Source organism: Vombatus ursinus, unplaced genomic scaffold (assembly GCF_900497805.2).
Source record: "Vombatus ursinus unplaced genomic scaffold, bare-nosed wombat genome assembly UNPS02001287.1, whole genome shotgun sequence".
Taxonomy (NCBI): Eukaryota; Metazoa; Chordata; class Mammalia; order Diprotodontia; family Vombatidae; genus Vombatus; species Vombatus ursinus.
In genome coordinates, this window is record NW_020941065.1 from 13,184,503 (window position 1) to 13,208,271 (window position 23,769).

Below are 23,769 nucleotides of genomic sequence, written 5' to 3' on the forward strand. Positions count from 1 at the left end.
ATCGTGTGGCCTGGGGCACTGGGAGGATGGTGGTGCCCTCGACAATAATAGGGCAAGTAGGAGGTGAGGAGGGTTTAAGGAGGAAAGAGTTCTGGTTTTGACCTATCGAGTTTAAGATTTCTACCAGATGTTCGGTTCAAGATGTCTGAGAGGCATTTTTGTTGTTGTTAAATCATTTTTCAGTTGTGTCTGACTCTCCATGACCCCATCTGGGGCTTTCTTGGCAAAGATACTAGAGCGGTTTGCCATTTCCTTCTCTAGTTCATTTTGCAAATGAGGAAACTGAGGCAAACAGTGTGACGTGACTTGCCTAGGGTCACACAACTACTAGTAGTAGCTATCTCAAGCTGGATTTGAACTCATGGAGATAAATCTTCCTGATTCCAAGACCAGTGCTCTATCTACTGAGGTAATGATAATGATGATGATAATAATAATAATAATAATAATAATAGTAATAGCGAACATTTATATTGTGCCTCCCATATGCCAGGCACTTTACATTTGATCGTCACAACAACCCTAGGAGGTAGGTGCTATTATTATCGCCATTTTACAGATGAGAAACTGAGGCAGGCAGCAGGTAATTAACTTGCTGAAGGTCATACAGCTAGTGTCTGAGGCTGAATTTGAACTCAGGTTTTCCTGACTCCAGGCCTGAAATTATCCTCTATGATACCAGAATATGAACCCACATCCTTGGACTCCCCTTCTGGCGCTCTTTTTTACTGTATTGCTAGCTGGGGACCCCCTATGGTTAATTGCTAGAAGGGTTCTTCCATATCATCTGGGCTAATCTCATTTTATAGTTGAAGAAACTGAGGTTCAGAGAATGGACATAAATGGCATTCAAAGTCCCACACCTGGGTTGTAGCATCAGCAGAATTCAAATCCAGATATTTTAATGCCCCAAATTAGCATTCATTACATTACACTGATGGCGGGGCCCTCCTCAGGGATTGCTCTTTTCCCTTACAGACTCATAGGGACATTAGTGGCCATCTAGCCCTACCTCTGTCCCCTGCCCATTTTATAAAGGAAGAGACTGAGGCCCAGACTGAGAAAGTGAGTCATTGGATCACCCCGCAGGTAGGACTTAGCAGAGCTGGGTTTACCATCCCAAATTGCCTGATTCCAGATACTGATCACTGTACCCGTCCTTCTCTCCCCAAGAGAAGACTCGCAAAAAGAAAAGGCTGTATTTTGGAGGCATCATTCAGAGGCAGACACACATGGTTCAAAATCCTGCTCCCAGGGAATCCTGGTGCTTTATGAAAGTGACTGGAGTGCAAATAGAGCTCCCTGCTCAGGACTCTGGACCTGAGGGGACTTCTCCTCCTCTGGTGACCATCAAAGGGAATCTTAAGCCTTTGCTTTGGGCTTTGGTCGTCATGGAAATAGCTGGTGGAGGAGGGGTCAGGAGACAGTTTGCTCCTGCTGCCAAGCACATGTATCCTGGTTTCCAGGGGTGGTGGGAATTGAATAAAGCAGGGACTCCCCATACTGGGAACAGCATTTGTGGGGTTTTTTTTTCTCCCTCACCTGGGATCTTAGTCGAGTCCAAAAGAGAAAATCCTTCTCTTTCCTGGGCCAGGGTGTGATCACTAAGGATGGACTGAGCCTTGGGAAACACATTTCAATTCTACTCTACTGCCCAGCATTGTGTAGGCTGCTGGGGATTCAAAGACAAAAGAAACATTTTCCCTTCTGGTTGGGGGAATCAAACATGTGTGCAAATTAGCAATGATAATATTTATCTAGTGCTTTATGATTTGCAATACCCTCTGCATATATTATTTCATCCTTACAATGCCCCTGTGAAGTAGATACTAATATTATTCCCATTTTGAAGCTGAGGAAACTGAGTCTGAGAGGTTAAGTGACTTGCCCAGAGTCACATAGATAATTTGAGGAGGGAGAGGGGGTCAATTTGGAGTGGGGTGGGGGATAATCTGTGAGCTGAGCCTTAAATGAGGCTTGGGATTTTAAGAGGTGGAACTGAGGAGGGGGGACATTCTAGGCAGGGGGCACAGCTTGGGCAAAGGTACACAAGCAGGAGATGAGGAGCAACAATTAGGCCAATTGAACTGAAATTTAGACTGTATAGAGGGGGAGTGCTTAGAGATGTCTGGACAGGTAGGTTGGAGGCAGATGTTGCAAAGAGAGGCAACAGGAATCCACCAAACGAGCTGCTCTTTATCCTCAGAACAGATTCCTTACCCTGTGAGGCCCGGAATGCCCTCCCTCCCTCTTCACCTCCACCTCTCAGAATCCCAGGTTTTGTTCAGTTCAGTTTATCAAGTATTTACATCAACTTAGTGCCTCCCCCAACACCTAGCACTCTACATACAGTAGGCATTTAATAAATGTTTGTTATATACTGTGCCAGAGTGAGGCTAACTCTGGGATGGAGTCCAGGTCCCAAATCATACTGATTGTTTAATGATGAGCCATTCCTTTCACTCTCCTGAGAATCAGATTCCTCATCTGTAAAATGGGAATGTTCCCGCCGCTGCCTCATAGGCACCATGTTGGGAAAGTGTTTCAAAAGACTTGAATTACCATGAAAATGTGCCTTGTAATGGAAAAAGTGCTGGGTTCAAATACCTTGGGTGGGTCACTTCAAACCCAGTGCTTAGCACAGGACCCTGCTTTTTGGTCTCTCTGATTCCTATGATCTCTGTGGAAAACAAACACACAAACAAAAACCCAAACCTTCTAAAGAAAGCAGAGAAAATAGGCTAGGAGGTATTCCAGTTCAGGCATTCCTCCACTGGCTGGTGTCAGTAACCAGACATCAAAAACCACTGGACCAGAGGTAGAATAGTACAGCATGAAGGGAGCTGAATTTGGAATCAGGGCCTGGGTTTGAATCCTGTCTTTATGACTTACTTGCCAGGTGACTTTGGGCACAATTAATGTTCGGGGGCCCTTCCCAGCCCTGACATCCCCTGTTCTAAGGCCCCTCCCAGTCCTGACATCCCCTGTTCCAAGGCCCCTCCCAGCCCTGACATCCCCTGTTCTAAGGCCCTGCTCACCTCTGACATTCTGTAATCCCATGAGTACTATTTACTTAACTTCTTGAGAACACACAGACTAGGGAAACAAAGGAGAAGTTTCGCCTTGATTTAATGACACCTGTTCATTAGGAGCCAATTAGTAATTAATCCATGTTGAATGTCTCCACTGGAAATGAACTAATCCAGAGACATAAGCAATTCCAACAACATCCATATATAATTGAGATAATGGTTTTGCATAAATAACATCTGTGAGGAGCAGATGTTGGCACCTGGCTGGGAGGGGAGGATGGAAGGTGATCTCTGTGGTAGAGCAATTTGCCAATTTTCCACTTTCCTCTGACCCAGAAAATGGAAAATGTCCCTTTGTTCATTTTGTATTGACCCATCACAAGCTGCCTGGCCCTGCCAAAGTCTCCAGAAACTGTTTTTCTCCCTTCTTGGCCCCAAGAGCTCAGCTCTAAACCATGGCAGGCCTATTGGGGAGGTTAAGTTTACCCTGGGTCCTGACTCTAATCCCTGCCCGCACTGGTGGGTGGTAAGGCATGGGTGGTACCTGAATTGGTTTTGGAACCAGGTGTTAAATTGCAGGTGAGTGTCTTTCCCTTTCTGAGCCTTATTGTACTCCACAATAAAACAGGGGATGGGGTGAGAGGATGGAGTCAAGTATTTCTTAGGTCCTTTCCATCTCTGAATCTTGGGGGCAGTATGGTGCAGTGGTCAGAACATTAGTTTCGAACACCACCTTATTGCTCTCCCTAGGTCAAATTGCCCCCTCTCCAATCTACACCATTGCCATAGTGATAGTTCTAAAGTATTGCTCCTTTGCTATTTTCCAAACCACCTTCCCTCTCTAGTTTTTGCCTTGACACAAGCCCTGTCCCCTGCCTGGAATGTCTCCTCACCTCCAATTCTTAGAATGCTTAACTCCTTTTGAATCTCAGCTCAGGCACTGTCTCCTACAGGAGGCCCCCCCAGCTATGCCTAGCCATTAGGACTCTATCTCTTCCACTTAGGCTGTATCTATTGACCGGTGACTGTTCTGAGTCTCCCAGCAAAGGCAAGCCCCTTGAGGTCAGGGATAGTTTGGTTTTTGTTCTCCCTGAGTCTTCTGATCTCCAACCTTGCATCCCCAGAGCTTAGCAGATGGTATTTAACAATAGATATTTAACAAATATTTGTTGAATTTAATCCATTTGAGTAATTGAGGTCAATATCTCATTATTTCCCAGGTAAGGGAACTGAGGCTTTGAAAGAAAGGGCAAGTGAACTGATAAAGCCACACAAGAAGTACAGGCAAGGTTAGAACCCAGGCCTCTTTACTCCAAATCCAGCAGCCTTTCTAGGTCTTATTTTTTTAATTCAAATTGAAATGCATCAAACATCTAATTCTTTTTTTTTGCCTTGTAGTGCTCAGACTAGAAACAATATGCCTAAGCCCAGGGTCATGGGTGTGGTAGGTGCTCTGCACTAATCTTCCTGATTGATTGGTTAGGGAAAGGGAACAGAAGGGCAAATACTTTTGTGCAAACTCAGTGAGGCAGTGGCAAGGCTGATTTGTCAAGTGACCCTCTTAACCATCAAAGAGGCAATGCTATTCTCTATTCTTTGAGTCTCAACTTAATAGTCTGTAAAATGAGGAGTTGAATTGAATGGTTTCTAAGCTCTCTCCCAGCCCTGACGTTCTCTGTTCTAAGGTCCCTCTCCAGTTCTGACTTTCTCTGTTCCGAGGTCCCTCCCAATCCTGGTGTTCTCTATTCTAAGGCCCCTCCAGCTCTGACATTCCTTGTTCTAAGGCCCCTCCCAGCTCTGACGTTCTCTATTCTAAGGCCCCTCCCAGCTCTGACATCCCCTGTTCTAAGGCCCTTCCCAGCTCTGACATTCCCAGTTCTAAGGCCCTTCCCAGCTCTGACATTCCCAGTTCTAAGGCCCCTCCCAGCTCTGACATCCCCTGTTCTAAGGCCCTTCCCAGCTCTGACATCCCCTGTTCTAAGGCCCTTCCCAGCCCTGACATTCCCAGTTCTAAGGTCCCTCCCAGCTCTGACATCCCCTGTTCTAAGGCCTCTCCCACCTCTCACGTTGTGTCTCACCCAAGTCTAAAAGTTTCCATTCAAAGTTTTCTGTCAGCTCTAACATTATCTGATCTTTCCCCTGGATGCCTTGACATTGTAGATTTCAGTGAACCATGGGAATCTGGGCTCAGATGTTGGGAGCTGGACAAGTGGGGTCACCATAAATATCCTTGTTGGCAATGGGGTAAAGTAGTGGTGTTCCCTCTTGTGGCATCAAGGTTCAAACTGGAAGAGGATGGGGGGAGGGAAAAAAGAGGGATGAGTGGACATAGATAACAATAACAATCACACCAGCTCCCATTTCTACAATGGGTCATGGTTACAGAGCACTTTCCCACTAATTTATTGAGCAATACATCACTAAGCCTTTATTAAGAACTAACAACCATTTATCTCATTTGATCTTTGAAACAACCCTATAAAGTGGGGAGGGCAGGTGCTTTTTTTCCAGTTCTAGAGTTGAGGAAACAGATGTTACTTATCCAAGATTGATGTGTTCTCACTAACTCTCTTCTGTGCTTCTAGAGATTTTCACCTTTCCACTCCTAGATGTTACACCTCTCTTATTGTAGACAAAGAGCATATGGTATTTTCCCCCGTATTGCTACATTCTGTGGTTGACATGTTGAAGGTCCCCTGAGGTTGCCAGATCTTTGTCTATTGAATTTCTGCATCCACTCCTCCCCATCTCTTAACTTGCAGCATTGTTTTTTTTTAATTTAATGTAACACAACATTTGTTTCCATCAAAGTTCATTTTATTAGATGCATTAATATAAAAAAGACTTCATTAAGCCCCTGCTTTGTACAAGTCACTGTGCTAGGTAATGAGGATACATAGAAGCCCGATGTTCTAGGCTCTAGAGACCTTGGTGAATCCTAACTCTGTCATCCAGTGGATTAGGTATTTCTTCCACCTGGTTTTGTGTCTCCTGCACATTTTATAAGCTCACTATCTATGTTAAAATAAGCCATTTGTCTAAGCCATTAATTTTAAAAAAAATTACATAGAAAAGCACCAAGGACAGCTCCTTGGACACTCCCCTTAGAGGGCTCCTTCCAAATGTATATCGAACCATTAGTGAGTCCCCCTTTAGTCTAGTCATTAAAAAATACCCCACGACCCTTACCTGTTGTATTGTCTGGGCCACGTCTCTCCATTTCCCCCACAAGAATCCCATGAGAGATTCTGAGAAATGCTTATCAAAAATCTAGCTAAATTATGTATACTGCATTGTCCTCATCTACCAAATTAGTCACCCTGACAAACAAGGGAGTAAGGTTAGTCTGCCTTGACTTGCTATTGATGAAGCCATGTTGACTCTTCATGATGTCTACTTCCTTTAATAATACATTCTTGAATTTTTGTCAGGCATCAAAGTCAAACTTGCTGGATAAGGCTTCAGACTCCACTCGTTTCTGGGGGTGGCGGTGGGGAATTGAGACTGGCCTGTTGCCTTCCATCCATTCTTGACAGGCTTTCAAAGATCACTCCCAGTTGTTCAACCATCACATATCTGGCTTTTTTTTTCAGTAACCCCTATGCAATTCCTTTTGGGTCTGATAACTTCAATTCATCCCCAGAAGCTGATGGATCTCTTCCTACATCCTTGCTTATCTTGGATTTTCAATTCCCTATTAGTAATTGCTGGAGGTCCTCAAGGATGCCGTGATCTCTCAGGTCCCTTCCAACGCTAGGTTTAGTGATATGGCTACCCCAAAATGGAATGGTGTGCCTCAGGAAGTAGTGAGCTCCCCATTGCTGGAAGTCTTTCAGCAAAAACTGGAAGACCACCTGTTGGATCTGCTATGGTGGATATTCTTTTCTTAGGCTAGGTATACAGATACCTAGTAGTGACCAGGCTGCCTCTTGGCCCTCTTACCACCCCTGCATCCCCATGAGGTAGGGAAGAAGTTACTGGACTTGGAGTCAGGAAGACCTGGGCTCAAATCTTACCTCAGATACTTATTACCTCTGTGACTCTGGCCTCATTTTCCCTAATTTTTAAACTGAAGAAGTTGTATGGCCTCGTAGGTCCCTTCTAACTGTGAGCATACATCTAGGAAGTGATCTCAGATACCATCTGGTCCAAACCTCTCTTTTTAAAGATGAGGAAACTGAATTCTGGGAAGGTAAATAGATTTGCCTAGGCTCACGTTAGTAGGAAGGTAGTGTGAGTGTCAGAGCTGGGATGAATGATGGGTTTCGGATCTCAGATCCCTAGGGAAGCTGAGCCAGAAAAGACATCAGGGAAGGTGGTCAAGGTCATCTTTTGCTCTTTCAGATGCCTGCAGGCCCAAGGAGTCCACTGATGGCTATTCTAGCTGTGCCCAAGCCAACTGCATGAATCAAAGGCTTCCTCAGGGCCAGCATTTCAAATTCCAAGTACTTCCAGCAAAGAGGTGACAGGGCGTTGTAAGGGCTACCACCATTGTCCCAAAAGAGCAAGGTCCCTCTCTGTGTCACAAGACAATGATAGGCAGAGAAAGCATTCTCAGCAACTGATTGAGTCAGTCCTATTCCCCTAGAGAGAAATGAATAAAAACAGGGTTTCCTTTAAAGCCTGAAATGATTTATACTCCACCTGTGGGACTCACTTATTTTCTCATCTTGTGGTCCTGTGACTATTATGAAATTAGAATCATGTAATAATACTTCTGCAAAATACCTTTTTGGCCATTTTTGTCCTCAAACACCTCTGTGTTATATATCTTCAAGGACTGATCCTTAGAGTTTAGTTGAGGTTATGTGATCTGTCTGAGGTTCCACAGCTAATTCAGGATTATTATCATCTGTCATGGTCCATCAAGGATTTGATAATGACAATAGTCATTATTATAATGACTCCTATTTATATATGAAATGTGTTTTGGGGTTTTTGGTGCCCAGCACAGAGGAAATCACACAGTAGCCACTTAATATATGCTTGTAGATTGGTTTACACAGGGCTTTACTCTTTGCAGAGTGCTTTCAAAGCATTATTTCAATTGATTCTCACAATACCTCTCATGGAGGTGCCTTCTGGGGATTCTGGTTCAGTTGGGTGGAGTTAAACCAGATAGCCTCTGAGGTCTCCTAAGTCTGAGGTTCAATGGCTGAGAGGTTGCTGAGCCTTGCCTGGCATCTCCTCGGTGCCACAGGCTGTCCTTTCCACTTAGGACTTTGGATACAGTTGTCATTTCCCTTTGGGATGTCTCTCCCCACTCATTTCCTCTCCCCCATGGGTCCTTTTGGCCCTATGGCATCTTTTAAAATCCCCAAGGTGGTTAATATCTCTGTTCCCCACATAAATACCAAAGAGAATGACAAGGTTTAGCTGATTTTTTCCTTTTCCCTTGAGTTCATAATTGGCATGGTTTGGCATATCCTCTTCCTTTTCTTTTTATAAAAAGAAAAATAAATCACAGTGAGATCCAGGCATATGACCCTTGTGAGAGGCCTGGACAGGTGCTTGGGTAGCTCCTGTCACCACTAGGAACCCCTGAACCCCTTGGGGAATTGGAGACAAGAAAAGAATGATTAGGTGCCTTGAATCGATTCAATGTTAGTTCACCTAAAGGCCTCTTTATCCTCTGTGTCATAAGCCATGAAGAGAACCCGCATTTAGTTAAAAAGGAAAAAAAAAGGATGGGTATCATGACTCCTTTTTTTTCAAATGTTCTCTTCCCCATTACCCAGAAATGGACATTTCCATTGTCTCCTGAAGATAAACAGGGCTGGGGCTGAGAGGCAGGACAGGGGTGGAAAACCCACTTCTCCCTTCTCTCATGAGAAGACAGGAAGACTGCCCAGCCCCCTGCAATCGAGGGAGACAAATGAACTTTGGACAATCATGTATGATTGTGATTATTAGCAATAATGGACAATAATGATTGCTTATATTTGTATAGCACTCAACACCTTAAAAGACACATTCGCATCCGTTCTGCTACTTGAGGATAATAACAGCTCACATTTTTATAGAGTTTTATGATTTATAAATTCACATCCTCTATTCTATGCTCTCAGATTCTTTCCCGCTCTGACATTTTCTGTTTTTAGGGTCCTCCCAGCTCTGACATTCTGCATTCTAAGGGCTTAATTATCACTAAAAAAATCCCTGTCCTATGACCTTTCCAATTTTCTCAGGAGGGTGTTTTTATGCACAATTTTGATTAATTTATTTTGAGTTATCAACAATCACTTCCATAAGCTTTTGAGTTTATGCACATTTTTTAGAAGAAGAAACTGTGGCCCAGAGAAATAAACTGACTTGCTTGGGATCAAACAGCTTGTGAGATGAAGATCTGAGACTTCCACCCAGGTCTTATAACTTCAGTGTATTTTTATCTAGTTACACTGCTTTTACCCACTACAATAACTCCATAAAGTACACAAGGAAAATACTATTAACCACCAAAAGAAGCAGTGAGATTAGGGATAGGCCTTTGCTTTAGGCACCAGGAGAGACAGGTTCAAATCCTGGTCCTGCTGCTAACTTACCTTGTGGCCCTAGGCAAGTCTTGCCATTTCTCTGGTCCTCATTTTTTCTCATCATTAAAATGATAGGATTGTAATAGATCTTGAAGTCACCTTCTAGGAATAATCATAAATATATGAGGCCAACAGGTAGCATAGCCTGATGTACAGAATGTTTGATGTGGGGTCAAGAAGATCTGGGTTTGAATCTCAACTCATAGACATGTGTCTCCTTCTGGGTGAGTGACTCTGCTGAAAAAAGATGTTGGGGGAGAGTTGAGAGCAATTCTGTCTGTATCCCAAGAAAGGAGGAGCAATTCCCCCTCAAAAGCTGGTCTCTTCTTTTATAGCTCTCTCTCTTCTCGACTGCCAGAGTTCATATTCTTCAGAGTTGGCTCTCTTCTTGACTGCCAGAGCTCATACTCCTCAGAGCTGGCTTTCTTCTCAGCTGCCAGAGTATACCTTCTTCAGAACTGGCTCCTACTTTGACTCACTCCCTAGAGTGTTAATTTTCACTTTTTCAAGGGCCATCTAATTCTATCAAGCTTGACTGAAGAGCTTCTTCACACCTACTAAAAGGGTAACAATGGTGTAGATGCACATTTATTTAAGATGTAACATTTCTGCAATTTTCCCCTTGATCCAGGGTTCCCTGATCAATGTCTCCTGCCCCATAAAGCTTGGGGCAGAACTCAAGTACCCAAACTCTGAGGTGCTTGTGCCAGCCCAGACAATCACTGTGTCTTGACTTTCTTCTACTCTCTTAGGGGAGAGAGACCTACAACAGAGAAGTTGAAGATGTTACTTGTGGGGCACATCTATAGACCTTTTGCATTCAGTCATGGATGCCTATGCTTTCTTGAAAAATATCCCTTTGATGTCACTGTTGGAGAGCAAATAGTGAACTGGAATGTCCAGGAAAACAGCTTTAGATTTTAAAATTTCATGCCACCCACTTCCATGTTGGAATTGGCTTCACCTCTTGCTGGGAACATTTCCTTGCTCCCCATTGAATCCTCTGTGTGCTGCCTGGGTGGATCCAAGGGAAAGGACATATTCATTTTTTTTTTCTGTTTAAAGTTTCTATTGATGGCTTTTGTGCTTTCATCCTCTTTCTTTACAAATATATTTTTCCCACTTCCTCCCAGGAGAGCCATCCCTTGTTACAAATAAAAATGAGCAAAATTTCCCAACACATCAACTGAGTCAGACAGCATATTCACTGCTCTACACCCCTAGTGCACCACCTTGTCATTTCTAAATAGGGTTTCCCTGCCTCCTTCCCCAGTGGCTTACTTTCTCTACTTTCCAGGGCTCACCCAGAACACCTTTGATGAATCCTGAGCTTGTTTCTTTCCTCCTAGCATCCTCTATGCCTGGCCAGCTCATTTAGCAGCTTAATAAGTCCAAAGCAAACATTTTACACAGGTATTCAAAGCAAGCAAGATGGCAGAGTTGAGGAAAGCAGTGGCATTTATCAGCTTGTGTTTTATGTTTCTGTGATGGGAATCTTAATTGGCTCTGCCCAGGCGGGAAGGTTTCTTGCTCTGATTAGGAAGGAAGAGGGTGCTGGAACAGAATGTTCTGACTGAGAGGAGAGGAGACAAACAAGAAGAGGGAAGAGGAGAGGGGAACAGAAGGGAGAGGGAAGAGAGGAGGGGAGGGGAGAGGAAAGAGGAGAAAAGAACAGAAGGAAGGGGGAGGAGAGGAGGGGAGGGAAGAGGGAAGAGGAGAGGGGAATAGAAGGGAGGGGGAGGAGGGGAGGGGAGAGAAGAGGGAAGAGGAGAGGAAAACAAAAGGGAGAGGAGAGGAGGGAAGAGGAAAGAAGATGAAGAGAAGGGAAAGAAGGGAATGGAAAGGGAGGGGGGAAAGAGATGAGAGGAGAAGAGAGAAAGGGAGGGAGAGAGAGAAGTGGAGGAAGACTTAGCTGTTTATCTTGGGAGGATTTCTATACCAGGTGTCGATTCATGAATATGTCATTTCACTTGACTGCGGATGAGAGGATACTAGGAAAGAATGTCATGATGAGTTGGAAAGTAGAAAGAAAGAAGATACTAGCAATGAGAGACTAAAGGAGAAGCCTGGAGTGTGAGAGCAGAGAAGGATTTGTAGAATGCCAGAGCTGGAAGGGGTCTCAGAGACCCATCGAGGCCAGCCTGCACCTGGAGACACATCCGGCTTCTTGCTTAAATATCTCCAGCAAAGGTGGGGGGGGGTGCCTACACTTCGAGACAGCTGTCATTGCTCCAAGGTTCTTTCTGATAGCAAACCTAACTTTCCTTTGTTGCAGCTCATCACCACTGGTCCTACTTATGCCAAGGGGGCACTGGCGGGATCTGCTCCCTCTTCCTGTAAAGCCCTCCAAATACTTAAAAGCTGTTACTTTGCCCTTCCCTGAGTCTTCTCTTCTCCATCTAAACACCACCCCCTCAGCCCCCCCCAACCCCCTCCCCCCGCCCCACTCCATGCCTCCAATCACTGCCCACCATACTGGCTGCCCTCTTCTGGACCTTCTCCAGGTGACAGAAAAGTGGGAAAGAGGACAGGTCTGTGAGCTTGAAAATGGGGAGAAAGAAAGAAAAGAAGGCAACATCAGTCATTGAAAGGAACATGGCCCAGGGAGGAGATTCTCAGTCGTTCTTGTCCCTGGCAAGACAAAGACACCGATTTTAGCAGAGAAGAGAACTTGGCGCGGTGGATTTTCTGACTCTTGCCACAAGTACCTGGAGACAGATGCTGATGGGATCTGTGATGAGGCCAAAGCAGCTGTCAGTCAGCAAACATTTCCTGCATGCTTACTTAATGGCTGGAGCCTTCCTGCCTGCCGAGAAGTTAGGAAAATCTGGGATGAAATCCTGTTGTCTGCCACTTGCTAGCTGTGTGACAGAGGGCGAGACACCTCCTCTGTGTCTCCTATCTGCAGAATACGGGCAATAATACTTTTAATTCAATTCAGTGAGCATTTCTTAAACACTTAGTCTATGCTAGGTACTGGGTACCCAAAGAAAGGTTAAGCAGTCCCTCCTTCAAGGATTTTCCATTTTATAGTTTCTATTCTATACTCTTACTATATGCATGGTGTTTGTCATCAAGTCAACCAAGGTGAGCTAGGAGATTGGGGTGGGGGTGGGGGGTGGGGGAATGGGAGCTGAAGTCTGAGTGATGGGAGAAACAGACAGAGGCAGCCTGGGAATGGGAGGAGTCAAAGGAAGGGGTCTGGGGTCGCTGAGCTCCCTCTTTCTCCCAGGAAGGTGAAGGGATGCTATTTAGTACCTGCCTCAGTCCTTTCAAGGTCACCGCATCCCAGGACCCAGAGAGGGAAGTGTCTTTAATTACAGCTTTTATCCATAGTGCAGTCCAGCAGAAAGAGAGCTCTGGATTTGAGGTCAGAGGGTCCAATTTCAAATGCTGGCTTAAATCCATGACCTTGTGGCTCCAAATCCAACTTAGTGAGGTAGAACTACCTCAACAAGATGGCACCTGCCTGTGCACATGGGGGGTGAGGGACCTGTTCCATGGATGGCACAGACACAACATTTCTATAGTCCTCAGGGCATGCCCCTGTCCCCCAGATGTCTCAATCTAATTTAATTCAACTCAATTCAACTTAAAAAGCATTTAAATGCCTACATAGATATGTCACTGGGCCTGGAGTCAAGAAGCCATAAGTTTAAATCCTGTCTTGGACACTTTCTAGCTCTCTCAGTCTAAGCTTCCTCATCTGTAAAATGGGGATGATAATCACACCTCATGGCAGCTAGGTGGCTCAGTGGATAGAGCACTGGCCCTGAAGTCCAGAGGACCTGAGTTCAAATCCAGTCTCAGAGCAAATATTTGACACTTACTAGCGGTGTGATCCTGGGCAAGTCACTTAACCCCAATTACCTTGCCAAAAACAAAACAAAACAAAAAAAGAAGCACAAGTCATTCCTTGCTCATCGAAAGGAAGTGAAGTTAGTTCTTCCCTACTCCCAAAGAAAACCCCACTTTTTTATTTTGCATATTTTTATATTTACTTATCTGCTCATGTCATTTTCTTCCAGGAGAACGTAAGCTTCTTGAGAGAAGGGACTGTTTTGTTTTGTTTTGGTTTTGTATCTCTAGTACCCAGCCCAGGACCTAGGACAGAGTGGGACATTAGAAATGCCTGGGACATTAGAAATTGAACTAAATGGAATTGAATTCTCCATGTACTTTGGCCAGGTAGGGGATTACAGTGGCTTCATCCAAGGGGGTTTGCTGGAGAGAGGTGAATATGGTTTCAATAACACTTTCTGAGGAATTGAACCAGCCAGTGGCCCTTTATTGTCACACCCGACTTCCCTGTGACTTCCCTGCCCAGAGGCGATCCCAGGGAAGTCATTTTTAAAGAAATGGGCAATATTCTGTTGACAGTCATGAAGGATTTGATCTCAGCCCTGACACGATCTCCTGTATTACTTCATAAAAATGTCAATCAAGCTGTTTCAATATGGAAATAACGTGGGGTGAGTTATTCTAGTATCAGGTCATCTATAATGGAAAAACCAGCCAGAGAGAAACTTATATTTCTTCCAGCTGGAGAAGTATAATGAAATGGAACCTTTAATGCCAGGTATTAAGCTCACTTGCTGGTAGCCCCTAAGCCTACCTGTGGGCATGTGGTGGCTACGGGGCTGGTCCCATTCAACAAATTCCATTCATTTCTGGGACTCTTGGAGTTTTTCTCCTTTCAATTTATAGAATCTCAGAGTAGGAAGGGGCCTCAGGGTCTATGTAGTCTAACCGGTACACAAACAAGTAATGTCCTTTCAATATACAAAGTATGGGCAACAAGGAAGATGAACTAGGTGACACAGAGTGTTGGACTTGGAGTCAGGAAGGCCTGAGTTCAGATCATGCCTCAGTCACTAACTATGTGACCCAGCGCAAGTCACGGAACCTCTGTCTGCCTCCGTTTCCTTAACTGTAAAATGGGGATAATAACACCACCTCCCTCCTGGGGTTGTTGCATGGCTCCAAAGTACTTTGCAAACCTTAAAGTGCTATGTAAATGTTGGCTATTGTTACTATTATCTCTTAACACAAGGAAGTGTATGTGAGGTCACTGGTGTCCTAAGTGTCATTGGACTGGTGTCCAATGATGTCATTGGACTGGTGTCCAATGATGTCATTGGGGAGTTTTCATGGTAGAGTAGATAGAGAGCTGGTCTCAGAGTCAGGAAGTCCTGGGTTCAAATCCTGCCTCACGTGGCTGTGTCTGCTAAGTGATTTAACCCCTCAGTGTCCTGACTAAGACTTGGTTATTGTAATGTTGATCTGCTTTGGGAGAGGACATTTCCTTAATAGAAGTTGAGCACATCAGTGAAACCACAGACACCTGCTAGAGTAAGACACATGCCCGGAATTTCAGTTCAACAAGAGATTGTTTTTGTTTTTTTTAATGTCCACCATGTGAAAAGCCCTGAAGACACAAAGATGAACAATAAATGCCAGGCCTCTTTCCCTAAGGGTCCTACAGCCCACAGTGGGGCTAATGGTTGTTATCCTGATGTCTCTGCTACTGCTTGCTTTCTTCCTAGGTGAGGTCTGTTTTCTTCATTCTTTGACCCTTCCTTGTGCCCCAGAAATCAGACCATGGATTTCATGAAGAATGTCAAAGGATTATAGGTTTTGAGCTGGGAAGGACCTTGAATCCTCTCATTTGAGAAAGGAGGAAACCAAGGCCCAGAAAGGGGAAGCAGCTCACCCATTAGGTGGTTGGGCTAAAACTCAAACTTTGGTCCTCCGATTGAACTCTCCTATACTTGTGACATCTCAGGTTAGATTTTCCTGAAACAGTGAGTGGGATGGATGATAGAGGCAGGGTTGTCATGGGGAGGCAGTACCACCAAGAGGAAAAGAGCACCAGCCTGGAGGTCAGAAGACCCAGGCATAAGTCTAGGCTCTGCTACTTACCTGGGCAAGTCACACCGCCTCTGGAGCCAGGGGACTTGAATTAAAATTCTTTCCAATGCTTATTACCGGCAGGACCTTTGGTAAGTTGCTTAGTTTCCTTGGGTCTCCATTTCTTCATCTATTAAATGAGAAAGTTGACTGGATGGGCTTTGAGGTCCCTTCCATCTCTCCTCCAAAGACTCTCTGATAGCCTCTCTGGGACTCAGTTTCCTCACTTGTGAAATGGGGGAGGGGTTGGATCAGCTACTCTTTTCAGATCCTTCCAACTATAAATCTAGTAACCTATGGTTCTTCCCATCACCCCTCAGACAGGATACAGCTGGGTCCCTACCCTGCCTGTGATGCTGATTTTCTAGGTACCAGAGAGGACCAATGCCAGGCTCACCTTATCATTTTGCTAAAGTAGAAGCAGCTTCCCTGCTGTGGGGCACTGAGGAAGGAATCCAACTGCAGACAAAACAGGCAAAGCTCCTAACATCTAATTTCCTCTGGAGATTAAGCTGTAACAATGCAAATGATCAGCTTCTGCCCTAAATCATTTCCTCTTGAGTGTCTCAATTGCCCCAAACTGCCAAGGGAAATGGGCCCTCAAGTTCTAATCTCTGAAATTTTTGCAGTTCCCAACTAGAGAAACATAACGTCTGTAAAGAGCAAGTTATAAAACTCCATTGATTTTCACATGAGTAAGAGATAAAGGCAGAAAGAAACAGAGAAACAGAAAGACAGAGAAAGAGACAGAGACAGTGACATAGAGACAGAGAAAAAGTGACAGACAGAAATAGACATATGGAAAGAGACAGAGAGAAACAGAGACAGACAGAGACAGGGACATCGATTGAGAGACAAAGAGACAGAGAGAGAAAGCAAGAGAGAAAGAGGGACAGAGACGGATGGACAGACAAGGGATTTTATTAAGGAGTTCCCCTCCTGCCTGATGTATAAATTCCACTATAGCATCCTAGTATCATAGGGTCATTGAATCATATATTTAGAGCTTGGAGGGGACCCAGAGACCATTAGGTTCAACTCCCTCATTTTACAGATAAGGAAACTGAGGCACGGAGAGGTGACTATTATTTCAATAAGGAGTTAAAAAGATCATAGGTCATAGTTCTAAGCTAAAAGAGATCGTTAGAGGAAATCTAGTCAACCTCTTCCTTTTATTTTAAATAGGAAACCAAAATCCAGGGAGATTGTCACTTGCCCAAAGTCTCTCCACTTCAGCACTGGAAAGGTCATTAGAAGCCTGGGTCTCAAAAGAACCCCTTTTTCAACATCTCCAACAAGGGGTTGCCCTGCAGTGAGAGGGACCCTACTAACCCCGCTCCCCCAGGGCAGACCATTTCACGTTGGGGTCGATTGGATTGTTAGGAAGTTTTCCTGACTTGGAGATGAAATTTGCCTTCTATAACTTCTACACTTTGGGGCCAAGCAGAACAAAGTTAATTCCTCTTCCATGAGACAGATCCTCCAATAGTAACAGCCATGGAGGTTCATTTGCAAGTGGAAACCTTATAGTGAATAATTTCACCAGAGCTTTACAGTAATCCTGTGAGGCAGCCTGGCTTAGGGGACAAAATGCTGGAACTGAAGTCAGGGAGACCTGCATTCAAATCCCACCTCAGATATTTATCAGTTGTGCGACCCTGAGCAAACCAACTCCCTTCTCCCAATGCAGGGAGTACCAAATCTCCCTCCCAATGAAGGGTTCTCATCACCCTTCACAGATCATTTCTTTTCAGCCATGGCAGCTTCATCAATGGAACCCCCCTCCTACCATCAAAGGAAGGCTTCTTTCCTAACCTTCTCCTTTTGATCCTTCCTCCACTCCTCCTCACCCATTTTTCTGCAGGATCTTCTCTTCCTAAGACCATAGGGATCACCTTCCCCTCATCCCTAGCCCTCAATTTGAGCATGACACTCCCCAGGCTGCGCTGTCCTGCTGCTTTCCTTTCTCCCTTTACTGTATCTTCCCCCACACACAAAAAAGTGTTGATTTACCTGCATCACCAGGTTCTGTCCTTAATGCCCCTTGTCCAGTTACTTCTACCAGATTTCTGCCTTCACCCCATCTCCTTTTGTACATTTAGAAAGAAGTCTCTTATTGATCTGTCTATTGTCACTCTGTTCCTGTTGCTGTCCTTGCCTGCTGCCCTTATTCAGTCCTCCTGCATTTCTGTTTGAGAAGCGAATAATCTCTTCAATTCTAGTTTCTTTCTAAAAATGTTTCAGACTCTTTGTTGTTGCACGTCCGTCTTTTGTCCTGCATGGCTAAGTTCAGATTTGCAGGATAGGTCACCCTGGGCTGCATCCTGAGCTCCAGTGCTCTTCAGAACACATTATTCCATTCCCTCCTCCCTTTTCTAGTGGGTTCAGAATAGTCTTGCATTATTTGAGTGTCCTTTCCTTTGTATTTGAAGGTCTTTCTCCTGGTAGCTTGTAGAACTTGTTTCTAAGTTGAATTGTTAAATTTAACCATTACGTGGGTTGGAGTTTACAGCCTTGGTTTTTTTTTTCTTTTCTTTTTCTGGGGATGAGCTGCAGATTTCCAATCAGGAATTTCATTTTCTATGTTCAGAAGTTCTGGGTAGTTCTCTACTATTGTTGTCTTCATTGTAGTGTTAAAGTTTTTTGTCTTCTTGTGGTCTTCCAGGAGAACTATGATCTATAGGTTGTCTATGCATCTTGTTTTAGAGATATATATGCTCTACTTCCATAAGAAGCATATATTCTTTGATTTTTTTGCTTTTCTTCTTCTAGATTATCCTTCATTTCTGTATATTTTCACCCCCCCATCTATTGTTCTCTTTTGTTTCTTTGGTATAGCTTGTCATTGTAGATTTAATTTTTTTTTTCTATTCTGTGCCTATTTTTTATTCTGCTCTTATAATTCTTATTTCTCTGTTGAACCACTCAGGGACAGTGTGTTGTAGTTCCATGTTCTCCTGAAATTCCACAGGTTCCTCATTCTCATCAAGTTTGGGTAATTTTCTTTTGCTTTGCAGTGTTTATTCATAGATGTCTGAACTTGCTTACTAAATCTGGATGCCACATTGCCTTCTATTGTTAATATTTTCCCTTCTGATTTATCTGCTTATTTTCAGGGTCTTTGAGCTTTCTTCCTGAGATCTCTAGTAATTTCAGTCTCTCCCCACCCCACCTGCTTATTTTTTCCTATTCACTTTCTGATACTATCTATACTGACACTATCTCCATTGGTTCTTTCTTTTTTTTCCCCAATTTTTAAAAACATGTTATTTAAAGTTTTGAGTTCCAAAGTCTATCCCTCCATCCCCCTCAGAGGGCAAGCAATTAGATATAAGTTACACATGTGCAATTATGTAAAACATTTCCATATTAGTCATTTTGTAAAAGAAGACTCAAAAGAAAAAATGAAAGAAAGTGAAAAACAGCCTGCTTCAGTCTGTATTGGATCCATATCAGTTCTTTCTCTGGAGGCAGATAGTATGCTCCATCATGAGTCCTTTGGGATTGTCTTGGATCGTTGTATTGCTGAGCATTGCTAAGTCATTCACAATTCTTCATGGAACTGTTGCTGTTAATTGCTGTTACTGTGTACAAAGTTTTCCTGGTTCTGTTCACTTCACTATGATCAGTTGATGTAAGTCTTTCACTGGTGATTATTTCCTTGGAGGCTGAATCTCAAAGTATCTCAGTCTTCTTTTACACTGAGCAAGTCATTGTTTCACCAGGATGGATCTCTACCCCAGCTGACTTTTGAGTGGTCAGAACTGGACTCAGCTGGGTATTTGCCTTTTTCCTCAGGCTTGGTGGAGTGTTGGACAGCCTTTCTCACTGTCCCTCTATTCCTTAGTTCTTTGGCCTGGCACCAGCAAGTCGTAGCTTTGCATTGCTGTTGCTATAGGTTTCTCTGCCCTGGCTCTGGTTCTGCTAGTGTCGCAGGGTTGTTGGCTCCAGCACCAGCAGTTTGGAGCTTTGCAGCTCTAGTGCTATGGGGTTGTGGCCTGACAGGCTTTTGCTTCTGTGGGCTGTGGCTGCCTAGCTATCTAGGCAAATAATAACCAGGACAAATTTCTGTAGCCTGGAGTCAGGGCTTGGAAAGAGGGAGGAAGGACTGGGATGAGGGGGTGCAGTGGATAGAGCACTAGACCTGGAGTCAGAAAGACTCATCTTCCTGAGTTCAAATCCAGCATCAGATACTTTCCAGCTGTGTGACCCTGGGAAGTCACTTAACCCTGTTCCTCATTTGTAAAATGAGCTGGAGAAGGAAATGGAGAACATTCCAGTATCTTTGCCAAGAAAACTCCAAATAGGATCACAAAGAGTTGGACATGACTGAAAATGACTAAACAACAAAAATGTGCTAATAGCTGAGTTGAACTATATAGCCACTTGGGCCTCTTTCAACTCAAATTCTACAGTTCTAGGATTCTTAGCTTTTCCTTATTTGTAGAAATGGGGTTAGTAGCCCCTATTTCACAGAGTTGTTGTGAAGATTAAATGACACAATATGCATATATGTGTGTGTGTATATGTGTATACATACACAAACAGACAGACATAGTGTTTTGCCTGCATTAAAGAGAAGTAGAAATGTCAGATATTATTAGTATTTTATCCACATTTTTTTTGCATATGAGTAAACTGAGGCCCATATGGATCCCTGGTCACACAACCCAAGTCCAGGTCTTTCTGACTCCAAATCCTGCCTTCTATTGTCTGCCATACTTGCAGATGGCTATTGTGCCTCGGCCTCCTTCCCAAGGCTTCTCTTTTCCTTCTCAAATGTCTCCGATTCTTTCAACAGATCCTCCTATGTCATGGCCTTCTGTATCCTCTCAATCCTCTCTTTTGGATCAGTTCTAATCTGTCAATGTGTCATGATGGAAAGAGTACATGCTACCTGTGTGCCCCAGTTCAAGTTACTCAATGTCTCTGGGCCTCAGTTTCCTCATTGGCCAAAGGAAGGGGTTGAACTCAGTGGCTTCCAAGGTCCCTTCCATTTCTGGACCTAGGAGCCTAAATCCCAACTCTGCCATTTCCCATACATGCGTGACCTTAGACTAGTAAATTATCCTCTCTTTCTTCCAGCCTCTCAATCAAATAAAGGTGATTGGACTAGACGGCCTTCAAGACCTCTTCCATCTTAAATGTATGACCCGATGTGATCCTTCAGTAAAGGAAGCATCACAAAATGAATCTAGTGCTCCATATGCGAAGTTGATTCAAGCATCTCTTGCTACACGAAGCTTTTCCTGACCCCCCCCCCCCAACTCTCTTGTACTAAACTACTCTATTGGTCTTTATTCTGATGCCCTTAAATATATCCTTGTAAATTCCTTGAGCACAGGGATTGTTTCACTCATTGTATTTTTGTCCCCACTGCCTAGAGCAGTACCCGGCACAGAGTAGGTGTTTAATAAATAAATGCTTGTTGATTGAAGTGACTATAAAGAACGTCCATAGCCAGACTGCACTCAAACCCCAGCCCAATGTCCTTTCATTTCCTTTTCTCTATTTTTGAGGATTCCTTCCTTTCTGGTCTGACTTTCTGGGCAGATGGCAGGAGCAGAGCCCAGCCCTTGAGGTGGGGTGGGGGAAAAGTGCTGGCCTTGCACTCAGGGAACCGATGATTTGTTTTAAGGGCTCCCATTTCAAAGTGAGCGAGGATGGTCATTGGAGCAAGGCCTTCCTTCAAGAGCCTGCCCAGCCTCATTTGCAGCTTTATTTCATGGTGCAGTAACCATTAAATCGAGAGCCGTTTTGACTATAAAATAGAAACTAACTGCCGTGAGGGTAAAATAATTTTTTTTTCAATTGCACTACAATGTAATTTAATAGGTGAAAACACTCAGGAGTTCACCGTAAATAATGTTGCTGGCGAAGGGCTGGCTGGGGATGGGAGGGAGTTAATTTGAGGAGGCAGCTTTGGAAACTGGAGGAGGTTGGATCTCACAGTGGTCTCTCATCTTTCCTTCCCCACCCCATGACCCCACCTTGGCTCTCCCTCCCTCCCTCCCTTCCTTCCTCTCTCTCTCCTGCTTTCCTGGTACAGCTAGAAGAAAGCGAGGCCAAGTGTGCAGACGCTCAGAACACTCAGAAGCTGCTGGCCCAGGACCTGGAGAACATGCACAGTGAGCTGGAGAACATTACCAGGAACAAAAATCTGGTATTTACCCACCACTCCCACCCCCAGCTCCCCAGCATGTGCACACATTCACACACTATACAAGGGACTCTTGAGTGAGTCAACCTTGGAAACAGCTCATTGCACATTGGCCTGGCCCCTTCCAGCCCTAAGGTTATAAGTGTGTCAGTGAAAGATGCTGTACAATGAGCAAGTGGAAGAGGGTGCTGAGGATGTCATTGCATAGACTTTTTGTCAGTCCTTCTCTGATGTCTGTGGAGTAAGTAGTGAATAGAATGAGATGGCCTTGGAGCCAGGAAGACCTGGGTTCAAATCTTGCCTCTGACACATCCTGGAAATGACTGGGCAAGCACTTAGCCTTTCTTGGCAGTGCTCTAGGACCAAGACTGACAGCAGGACAGGGAAGGTGTGAACCTACATGGGTGGAGGGAGCTTCCTAATCTAGGAGGAAATCCCGGGTGCCGTCCCTATCCCTAGCCTTTCCTCCCTCGTTACTGTGGCAGATTGTGGTGTGGCAGGGACTCTGTAAGGATCTCTAGAATCCAAACTCTGTAAGGTCCTGACAACAGTAATATCTGCTGACTAAGTGCAGAGATGCTTATCACCAGTGGACATTTCACTTGGTGAGGGATACTTTGGCCATGACCAAGCAGGAAACCCAGGTAAACACATGGTGCTGAATGACCTCTTGCAGTGACCTGGCAGAGACAGGAAAGGAGGCAGAAGATGCTGAGAATCACCTGGTTTTTACCTCTACCCCAGGCATCAATCCCTTATGACAAAGCATAAAAAAATGGGAAAAAACCCAGTTCAACAAAACTAGCCAACAGATCAAGTCATGTAGTAGGCAGAGCTCCAAACCCACAGACTACTACCTTTGCAAAGAAGGAAAGGAGGTGTATTCCCATGCATCTTCTTTTTGGTGGGGGGCTAAGCTTGGCCATTATAATTTCATAACATTGAGTTTTGCTTCCAACTCCCTTATTTTAAAGGGGAGGAAACCGTCACTGACAAAAGGGAACTCCGCAGTGACCATGGTGCTCCCTGACTTTGCCTCCCCTGGCGTCCCCCACCCTCAGCCTCACTTTCCCTGTAATCTCAAGAACGCTCCACCTTCTTCATACCAGGTTGATGAGCAGCTGTATCGGCTGCAGCTGGAGAGAGCCGACCTCCTGAAACGTATTGATGAAGACCAGGAGGATCTAAATGAGCTAATGAAGAAACACAAAGAACTCATCGCCCAGGTAAGGAGGCTCAGCCAGAAGTCAGGGCTCCCAGGGGTGGGTGGATGGATATTTGGGCAATCTTGGGGAGGTGCCATGAGAGATATTCACAGTGCCCAAGACCCCGAAGGATGCAAATATGCACCGTGTTTGCAGGAAGGAACTAAACATTGGTTAATTACCTACCATGCACCAGGCACTGTGCTAAGCACTTTACAAATATGATCTCAGTCAATTGTGACAACAGCCCTGTGAGGTAGGTGCTATTATTATTCCCATTTTACAGTTGAGGAAATTGAGGTAGACAGATATGAGATGACATGTCCAGGGTCACATAGCTAGTAAGTATTAGTGGCTAGATTTGAATTCAGGTCTTCATGACTCCAGGTACAATGCTCTATCCACTACAGCACCTAGCTACATATCATCTAATCTTTTGATTACACAACATTCAGTTTCATTTCTCTCCGTGTTCTTTCTGTATTGTCTGTCTGTCTCTCTCTCTCTATCTCTTTTCTCTTTCCCTCTCTTTCCTTCTGTATTCTTTCTCTCTTTTCTCTCCTTTCTTTCTCTGTTCTTTCTGTGTTCTTTCTTTCCTTCTCTTTTCTTCTTCTTCTTCTTCCTCTCTCTTCCCCCCTCCCTTTCTCTTCTCTCTCTCTCTCTCTCTCTCTCTCTCTCTCTCTCTCTCTTTCCCCCTTTTCCATCTATATTTCAACAAATATTCATTAAGCTTTTGCTACATGCAAGGCATTGCTCTAGGTGCTGTAGATACAAAGACAAACATGAAACATGAAACTGTGTCCGCCACCATGGAGCTTACAGTCAACTGGAATGACCCTCTCTGAGTTAGCTTGTGATTGCTTTCCTTCTGGGTGGCTGTTTCTAGTATATTGAGATTCATATCGTTCTTTGGTTTTATGGAGCATGTG

General features: G+C 44.4%; 1 protein-coding gene across 1 annotated transcript in view; it reads left to right on the forward strand.

Annotated features, from left to right (window-relative positions):
* The window catches only part of MYO18B (myosin XVIIIB), a 352,079-nt gene that overhangs the window by 216,154 nt on the left and 112,156 nt on the right, over window positions 1-23,769 (forward strand). Inside the window, exons 34-35 of the mRNA XM_027862330.1 lie at window positions 21,525-21,638; window positions 22,745-22,861. Of these exons, the coding sequence (XP_027718131.1) occupies window positions 21,525-21,638; window positions 22,745-22,861 (231 nt within the window). The remainder of the gene's footprint in view (window positions 1-21,524; window positions 21,639-22,744; window positions 22,862-23,769) is intronic.